A 10,221-nucleotide genomic window follows, 5' to 3' on the forward strand; every position below is an offset into this window, starting at 1 on the left:
CAGGGGCAGTGGGGGGATTCACCAGAGATAGAATGGGGAGTAGAATAGGCAGATCGACTAAGTACACTGCTGAGGGGAGCAGTGGGCGGGTCAGGAGGGGTCTGCCCTACCATGTGGATCACCTCCCAGTCAGGGATAGAACTCACACTGAAATGGCTGCGGCCAGCTTGCAGTGCTGCACCCTAACCCACTGAGCCATCAGGGAGGGTCCTAACCAAGAATATCTTATAGTTAATTCAATTATGGTTTCTAAAGTCTGATCACAGAAATATAACTAAGTTACTTGTTAAAAGTATTTAACTTGAAGATCTATTCACCAGGTATGTGGTGAGGCTTTGACTTTTGTTCTTCGTATCCCAGGTGAGTCCTAGGATTAGGCATGTTTGAAAAATACTGAATAGTAGACAAGTTTGGAAAATACTGAATACAGCATATAAAAATATATATATACCACTATAAGACCAACCACTACTAAAAACACAAAGTCATACAACTATGAACAAAGGGAAACTCAAATGTATGTTTTCTAAAACCATTATTTGCTAAATGCAAAGACATTCTTTCAAAGAGGGCTCCTTTCTTATAAAATGATAGATACAACCTAACAATAATGTGTCTTTACATAAATATTTAGCAAGTTATAACTTGTTTTTTGTTTAAGATTTATTTATTTACACATACAGAACTAGGGTATACGCTAGAGGTGTGGTGGATTAGAGGATTCACCTGAGATAGAGGAACAGAATAGGCAAGTTGACTGAAATACACTGCTGAGGGCAGCAGCAGGAAAGACAGGAGAGGTCTGCTACACCATGTGAGTCACTTCCCTGGCTGGGAATCAATCTCATGCTGAAGTGGCTGTGACCAGCTTCATGTTGCTGTGCTTTAACCTGTTGTGCCATCATAACTTGTTATGATGATCAGCCTTAAAAATGTGTTAAGGAATAGTTTATGTATAATATTTCTTTGTGTTTTCCCTTTTAAATAAACCAAGTACCCACTATACACTAGATGCTTTATATATGTAATATACTTAAATTTTTACTGCCCTTCTCAAAATTTACATTATCAGATGGGGAAGTCAAGCTTATGAATATGGTTATTAAATATTATATTGTGATTCTAGCAGGAATTCAGACTGTAAAGCACAAATACTGTCTTCCCATGCCTAGCAGAGTAGCTATCATTTTGTTGAGCATTGGTTTTGTGGAGGGCAGAATACTAGATATACATGGTTAAGCTAGCTGGGCATTCATAACTATGACAGTCATTTGGTAGATAATCAGAAAGAAGTATTTCATGGAGATCAAGAATCAAGAAAAGAAAAGTAATCATACTACTAATAAAAGGTATCAGTGTAAAATATCATGATATCACAAAAAATGTAATAATCAATTCTATTTGTGAACTGAAGAAGTTTTCCCAGAGAAAGCAACTGAGCAGTTTTCACAACTGAATAGAATAGATGTTTCTAGACATCATGAATACTAACAGAATGCACAAGTACAAACAAATACAAAGATAAAAAGAGGGAAGTGAAAAATGAGGCTAGACAAGGAGGCAGGAGCCAATGACAGAGGAATGCCCCAAATAAAATCTGGCTGGGTAATATAGTAAGATTTATGTGAGGAATGGATTGTCAGAGAAGGAGCCTGAATCTTGATAGAAATCTCAGGAAGTTAAATAGGTAAGCAATGAGGAAGAGTAACGGAAGGCTTAAAAGCAGACCAAAGGGCCCTCCCTGGTGGTGGGTTAAAGCACAGCATTGAGAAGCTAAGGCCACTTCAGCATGAATTTGATCGCCGCCCTGATGATCCACATGGCACGGCAGACATCTCCTGACCTGCCTGCTGCTCCCCTCACCAGTGTACTTTGTCAGTCTGCCAATTCTGCTCCCCACTCTGTTTCTGGTGAAGCTTCTCACCACCCTTGCATCTCTGGCCTGTACCCCAGTTCTGTATGCATAAATGAATAAATCTTTAAAAAAAAGCAAACTAAAAATCAAGACATACTTAGAAATTAAAATTCATATCAAACATTAAGAGACACAACATATTTTGGAAGGTAATGATGATATAAAGTGGCCTTAGAAACTGTTAGAATTTTATATTGAGAACATGTGAAAATAAATCAGACCTGAATGTTATAATTCATTATTTAATACAGTTTATTAAATCATAAAGAATCAATGCAGTTCCCATCCTAAATATCCAATTATTTTTCCAGTTTATTACTAATAACTAAATTTTTTTAAAAAGTGATATTATAGAGATTTTACAGATTAGTTCACAAATTGTTAACACAAGATTAATGTGAACTTTACTATCTACATAATTTTTTTAAAAATAGTTTTTGTGATATTCAGTGGGTTTTAAATTATGTTACACATTAGAATCACCTGGAGAGAGCTCCAAACTTTGATAGCCAGGTCAAATTTCATATAAATGAAAATATATGGGTGAGGGAGCCATAGGCTATCGGTATACCCAGAGGCTTAAGGAAGTATTAATTTTCAGGAAAAGGTGTTTTTCCTTTAAGAACTAAAAAGATTAGTCTTAATTGGTAACTACTAATCTGAAATGTATTCACTATCAATTTTAATTGTAATTATTACTTTCTATAAATTATGTTTAAAAAAGTCATAGAATACCTGCACTGGCACTTTGGTCAGTTATCTGAGTGTTTTTATTCTTTGCAGAAGAAAGTCTTGTTGGACAAGGTTTTGATCCAAATGTCGGAAATATGTCAGACCTACAATGAAACAAAGTAATTTTAATGAACATTTAAGATCAAGAGTTTTTCAACATTCATACCAGAATTCTCTACACTTTAATAACTCACTAAACTTACATAACAAAGCAATGAAAAACAATAGCTAAGAATAACTACAGTTATTCTATAGTTCACTTTTTGAATTTGAATCCTGTTTAATCTATAGTAAATTCTTATATAGTCATGAGAAGACTGCCAAAAGAATTGGAGACTCCTAAACTTGTACTGCATCATCTTTGGTTAAGCCAAAAAAAATAAAGGGAATGAATTAAAATGATCTAAAACTAAACCAGGGTCTTCCCTGGTGGTATAGGTTAGAGCACAGCATCATGAGGCTATCAGCCACTGCAGCATGACTTTGATTCCAGACCAGGAAGCTGACTGACCCACATGGCAGAGCAGACTTCGCCTGTCTTGGCTGCTGCTCCCCTCAGCAGTGTGTTTCAGCAGATCTGCCTGTTCTGCTCCCCACTCTGTCTCTGGCAAATCCTCTCACCCCCTGCACCCCAGGCCTTATATGCATAAGTAAATAAATCTCTGAAAATATATATCTCTAAGCCAAATGACTCCTAGTTCTCTGATATATCACTTCCATGTATGATAATATAAAAATAACAACTATAGTATAAATAAAAGATCAGTTATAGAGTTGAGCAAATCCTAATCCCACTTTCTTCTTGGACATTTTCTATTTTTTTTACAGTACTTTCCTTTATTTTTTATTTTCTTTTTGGAGATTTATTTATTTTTGTGTGAAAAGAACTAGGTGTAGGTGAGAAATGCAAGGGGTGAGCGGATTCACCAGAAACAGAATGGGAAACAGACCAGGAGCAATGACTATTGCTGAGGGGAGCAATGGGCAAGACAGGAGAGGTCTGCCATCCCATGTGGGGAGTAGCTCCTGGTCAAGATTGAGCTCAGATCTTTGTGGAGACAGAACTGAGACTTAATGCCTAGAACACCAGGGAGGCCTCTGCTATACTTATAGAGACTATTGGTTTGCCTCACAAAGAAAGCAAACTAAAAGAATGTTAAATCCAAATGTAAGAAACTGCTTTAAATCATTAGGTATTATAGTATCACTAAGTCAGTAATGAGTTTACAAAGAAAAGACCTTAAAAAAAGTACAATTTGAAAAAAAAAGTACAATTTGAGTAGGTGGGTAGGCATATTAATGGGCCTAGTGAAAAACTGGTATTAAATATTTTAAAAGAGTAATTTCTCTAGAATAGATTACTATCCATTTATATTTATACAAACAAAGAAAATACTTCAGTCCCTGTAAGAGTGGCTTACAATTTTTTCCTTTTCGACACACTTAAGGAAGCCACCTGAAGTAGCAGTGGCTTTCTTTGGCCATGGTTCTTATTGCAGGATACAAGTTGAAAACAATAATTGCTGTAAAGCTATTAAGCTTAAATGTGGAATACTAAATTAATTAACAGTAATCTGGTTTATAAATAAGATATACTGAACTCCATTCTCAATGAGTCCATTATCTGAAGAGATTAACAATGTAAGATAGTAAAGGGAATAGTGAATTCTAAATGTTATAATATAAAATGAATCTTTCTCCCCAACTGGATTACAGATTACTTATAGGAACTTGAACTATTGGGTTATATAAAATTTCAAATCAATAGAAGACAGGAATGAACTTTAAATCTAAAAGATAAACATATTTTTTAAGTGTCTGGTAACTTAATGTAAACACAGTTACTTCATGAGCCCATAAAGCTATTCCAAAATTAATTTTACAAATATAATGCAATATTCTAGCTAGGTGATTACAACAAAGGAATTTCCATTAAGAAAAAATTTCTAGCTTAAAAATAAGCTGCAATTTAAATATAAACTGTGGAGGAGGAAATCCTTGGAAGAGAGAAACCTCTCTCAGTAGGATGAAAAATTGCAGTTTAATTTCATGAACTGCTAAAACAAAATCCCTTTGTTCACTGAATTAACAGGATGCCACTTCTCTTCTGATTATGCAGTCTCTATTTATATTATTAGAGGTTTGAATTCACCTAAATGAAAATAATTAAAAATATTTACTGCTAATAGTTATATAAAAACATGGCTTAGGATATCAAAGGAAAATAAAATAAAATAAAATAAAATAAGAAGACCACACCAAATGTTAGCAAGGATGTGAAACAACTAGAACTCTTATATACTGTTGGGGGTAGAAAACTGCACAACTACTCTGAGAAATATTTAGTAGTCATTTAGCTCATGACCTAGCAATTTTACTGTTAGGTTTTTGTCTAAGATAAAAAGCGAAAAGAATGCCCCTGAATTACTAGAATAGGGTCACAGAGATTCCTGGAAATCAAGATGAGTTCACTGTTTAAGAATCAGAAATTATTGAGGCAATCTGTTGGAATGGTACTGACTTCTGTCAGTGTGGGGTGGCCAGGACTAACTCTAGCACTACAGCAGTTAAGGAGACCCTGGGACGTCTGTGAAAGCTATAGTATAGAGTATTTTAAGTTTATAATCATATATAAGCTTATAAGATAACAGAAAAGCTTATAAGATAGAAGAAATATTTGGGAATGCAGCTTCGTGGAGTTTACTCATCAATTAGAGAAAACTGGTGCTGAGTTTTAAATGAAGGCAATAGTATCAGTTATAGATCAAATGGCAAATGATTTAATGATTCAGAAAAGAGGTAAAGAACAATAATAGCAGGATAAATTATAGATAAGCAAAAGAACAACTGGGGTTTTGGGAAAAGGGTTTACATTAATTTAAGTGCTCTAGGTAACAGCTGAAGTTGTGTTCATTCGCTGTACCTCCAACCAAAATGAAAGCTAAGCAAACATATCCATTGTTATTTAAATAAAGCTCAACATTTTAAAAACTAGAAAATACATTAAACATTTTTTTCAAACGTGAAACTAAGGCTTTAAATTATAACTTATAGATTAGCATTCATTTAACATATCAAAAAATAGAATACATTATTCTCTTCCCCTGGGGAGTTGTAGATAGAGAAGAAGTCAGCGATTCTTGACTGTAAACACCACTTTCACTGTAAGAGCTGATGTTTGGAGAGGAAGATCGAGATGGAGAGTCCATGGTCAAGTCAAGCTTAATTGCAGAATCAGGGCTTTCAAGATCAGAAGTACTGCCACTCAGTTTTGCTCTTTTCTTAGCTGCACTGTTACGAAGTGACCTCAGAGAACTCTGCATCTAAGAAAAAATAAAAAGTTAACTACATAAGAAAATTATATCAGTACAAATTATCCTTAAATTTTAAACTTCATTAATTAACACACAATATCATCACTCAGATTTTTATAAACAACCTATTAGGTTATAAATTACATCCAGTAATTATTTACCACAATAGTTCCAGGACTGAGCACAATGACAAGGTCATTGTAATAACTGAATTAATAAACTAGCCATGATTGTATAGTGGTTAGTACTCTGCATTGTGAATTAATAAACTAATCACTGAATGAGATATAAGAAAAGTTCAAATCACAGAGGCTTAGCTAATCTTACATCACTGGTGTGATGATGAGGTTATCTAGAAGTTTTATAAGAAGGTCAACAAAATGTCATCAGTTTCTAAACTCATACTTGCCAATGGTAAAGTTCAGATCACTGAATGTAACTTTGGAAGGCATGTATTGCTGAAAATGCAGATTGAAAGTTATTACTATAAACTAGTAGCTTAAGGTTGGGAATAAAACCTTTAATGAACTAAGTAATAAAGAAATAGACAAACTATTTTGCTTATATTTTCTTAATAAAAATTATATAATAGTTTATATATAGTCAGTTCCCCAGTAAATTCTTGGAAGGTTGATGATCTAAACCCAGTAGTATCTTCCTATCTTTACTAATAATTACAAATAAGAAAGTTATTAACTAAATGAAAAGGGGCTATTTTTAAGTTATAAAAACAATGCAAAAATAAGTATGATCAGATAAAATTTGTAAATTATATAGGAAAATGTCTCCTCTAAAAATTTCTTTAGGCGAATTACCTTCTTAGTACCACTAAATACAATTTAAAAAAAAGTCAAGGAAAAGATTTTAAAGTAGAAGTTGGAATAGTGAAATCATTAAGAATGAATTTACAGGTTATTTTATAGGTAACATTTTATAGGTTAATTTTATGTATGCTTAATGTTTCAGAAATGCTTAAAAATGAATTTGCATTATCAGCACCTAATGCTTATATTTTATAACAGGCTAAAAAAAGATCATAAAATATTATGAGTATTTCAGTTTACATATTTAATGTAAAAGAAAAATCATCCGTGGAAACAGTATATAAGTCTTAACTATAAAAAGTACAAAGAAATGTAAAATACAAAATAATGGTGATAATGATTCCCTCTGGTGAAGAAGGGAGAGCAACTGGATTGGGGAATGAACTGTGTTGTTTCATTTATTTAAAAAAAATAGGAAACAAAGATGACATTACACATTTGTGAAGGATTAGTTCATAGGTGTATTGCTATATTATATTAACTTTTAATTCAGAAAGGAATAATAAATGCAGAGAAGAAATACTGTGAGGAGACATGTTAAATTATTTTGGGTAGTGGCACTTGCTATAATGAATTTTCTTCCTAACACTTCACTTCATTATACATTTTATAATGAACATGAAACATTTTTATAAATAAGAAAACATGCTGAGATTTAAAAAAAAAAAAACTTGATTTCTCTTAAATAACATTATAATATAGAAAGTTACAAGCATTTACAAATGTTATCTGATACTAACTTCTTCTTGATCCAAATCTTTATCCCTGATATTTAATTCTGAAAGATCAATTGTAAAATTATCTTTTTCACTCTTCCAAATGTCATCAGGCTCTTTTTTTTTGGGTCCCACTGTGCTTAAGTCAGCTTTATCAGGCAAAAGACTGATTCCTCTTGGTATTGGAGGGACAGGTTTGGTCCCATTTAGGCCTCGCCGAGAAGATGGTGATCTCACCAGGGCAGGTGTAAGCTGAACTGCAGGTTTTTCTTGAGAATTTTCTCCTGTGTGAAAAATATGTATTTTACTTTTTTTTTTTTTCTTAACTTCAAAGAGGAAATTATAAACACAAGTGCTTGGAATACAGTATTTTAAAAATGTGTATATATAAGTATTTTTTTATCAGGATAAAATTACTAAAGGAAAAAAACAAAAGTACTCTAACAGGGCCCTCCCTGGTAGCTCAGCAGGTTAAAGCACAGCACTAAGAAGCTAAAGCCACTTCAGCATGAGTTCATTCCCACCCATCCTGGAGGTGACCACATGGCACTGCAGACCTCTCCTGACCAGCCTGCTGCTCCCCTCAGCAGTGTACTTTCTCAGTCAGCCTGTTCTGCACCCCACTAACTCTGGTGAATCCACTCACCACCCTGCACCTCTGGCCTGTACCCCAGTTCTGTATGCATAAATAAATCTTAAAAAAAAAAAAGTACTCTAATATAACAAAAATGAGTCAATAGAAATTCTTTCATATTAAATAAAAGTATTATACCAACTGCAATTTCTATCTTCATATACATAATCATGATTAACCTTTGAATGATTAATCTTCATATGATAAAGTTCATCATAGGTTAGAAGGGCCACTTTCTAGCTTAGTTTAATTATGTAAGCAACATTTGAATGACTATCTGGAAAGCAAAGCAGTAATACTGGTATGGGGAGAACACAGTTTCAGCTTTTAAAACATATCTGATCTTGTAGGAAAGACATTCAGAAAGAAATTAATAAAAGAATGAAGGTTCAATACTATCAAAGTGTTAAAGTTGTGTAATAAATTTAGCTAATTATGATTATAAATTGGAACAGTAGTTACTATGGGGTAGTTTAAAGGAGAACATCTCTTAGAGGCTGGGCATAAGAAAGATATAGATATGTAGAGTAGCCTTTAATATTTATTTTGACTGGATCTATCCTGAATAAATCTTATATACTTACCTCATGATTTTGGAGAGGACTGTTGTTAAAAAAAACATATTTTACTTAACAATAGAATATGTTTCAAACTAATTTTAACTTATAATAAGCATTCAATAAATGTTGACTAAACGAAACATTAAATATATTAATTATATTTTATATTTGTAACACTAAAATTAGAAGGCCTTGAGACTGTTCATATCCATTGTAATGCAATTTTGATGCCTAGCTTTAAAAAAGAGTTTTAAAGTGGCAATATGAGAAATGACTACTTTAATTGAATGTTACATACTTTACCTATTTAACATATTATTAAATTTTTTCCTAGACATTTACTAATTTAGAAAAACAAAAGGCAGCTTATTAGTTTTAAAAGATCTAACAGTTCTAACTTCAACATAATAATTCAAAATATAATTCAAAATATATAAAATTGAACAAAGTATTAATTTTATGTATCTTTTCTACCTGTAATGTCAGATGCTTTTTGGCTGAGCAACTTTTTCTGTGGACTTGGCTTTGATAGTCCTTCAAAGTTTTTAAGAGGCCAGGAATTTGAGAAATTAGCAGAATTATCTTGAGTCTTCTTTGGAGATACAGTAAGAGATGTGTGCTTTGGACTCGTTCGAGGTGATGAGAGAGGATAAGATGGAAGGATGAAGGATCCTGGATTTGGATTTGAACCGGAGTATGATGAAGTTCGTTCCGTTTGATTACCAAATGTTTGCTGTGTCTTACTGCCAAAATTTAGGCTGGCATACACTGAAATAAAATAAGAGAGTATGTTATTTCTGTATTTACAATTCCTAGAGTTTAGTGTTTTTAGTTGCCTTTTGCATTTAGGTTTTTTTAATCCCATCGTGCATACCGATGTAGGAGATAAAGAGCTAATTTACCTTTTTTCAATATAGATAGTGTAATTTCTCTAGTAAAATATTTTAAACTCTCTGTTCTTCCTCTTTCACTATGGAGCTAACATAAAATAAATTTGGATTTATTCTTAGGTCTTTTTATTAATTTCATTAGTCTATTTGTCTGTCTCTGAACTAGCACTATAGTGTTTCATCATTATGCTACCTGATGAGTCTCAATCCATTTTGACCTTCTTTAGAATTAACCTGACTATTCCTTGGCCCTCCATTCTTTCATATGTATGTCAGGGTCCTATTGAAATTTTGATAGGAATAACAGTGAATTTACAAATTTAGGAATTTCATTTTCCTGATACTGAGTATGTTGCTTAAAGATATGGAAATTCTGGCCCTCCCTGGTGCAGCAGGTTAAACCACAGCACTGAGAAGCTAAAGCTGCTTTTGCATGAGTTCAATCCCCTCCCCAGAGGTGATCCTCATGGCTTGGCAGACCTCTCCTGACCCGCCCGCCCGCTGCTCCCCTCAGCAGTGTACTTCTGCCTGTTCTGTTCCTCACTCTGTCTCTGGTGAAGCCTCTCACCGCCCCTGAGCCTCTGGCCTGCACCCCAGTTCTGTATGCACAAATAAATAAATCTTAAAAAAAAAAAA

At 33.5% G+C, this 10,221-nt stretch overlaps 1 protein-coding gene across 4 annotated transcripts in view; it reads right to left on the reverse strand.

Annotated features, from left to right (window-relative positions):
* Positions 1 to 10,221, reverse strand: part of FAM179B (family with sequence similarity 179, member B) — a 60,930-nt gene that overhangs the window by 31,054 nt on the left and 19,655 nt on the right. For all 4 annotated transcript variants that reach the window (XM_012724644.1, XM_004682104.2, XM_012724643.1 and 1 more), the window contains 4 exons: positions 9,170 to 9,463; positions 7,526 to 7,785; positions 5,738 to 5,970; positions 2,651 to 2,751 (listed from right to left, as the gene is read on the reverse strand). In XM_012724644.1, the coding sequence (XP_012580098.1) occupies positions 2,651 to 2,751; positions 5,738 to 5,970; positions 7,526 to 7,785; positions 9,170 to 9,463 (888 nt within the window). The remainder of the gene's footprint in view (positions 1 to 2,650; positions 2,752 to 5,737; positions 5,971 to 7,525; positions 7,786 to 9,169; positions 9,464 to 10,221) is intronic.

The sequence above is a fragment of the Condylura cristata genome, unplaced genomic scaffold (genome assembly GCF_000260355.1).
Source record: "Condylura cristata isolate star-nosed mole 26May11 unplaced genomic scaffold, ConCri1.0 scaffold00013, whole genome shotgun sequence".
In the NCBI taxonomy this organism is placed as follows: domain Eukaryota; kingdom Metazoa; phylum Chordata; class Mammalia; order Eulipotyphla; family Talpidae; genus Condylura; species Condylura cristata.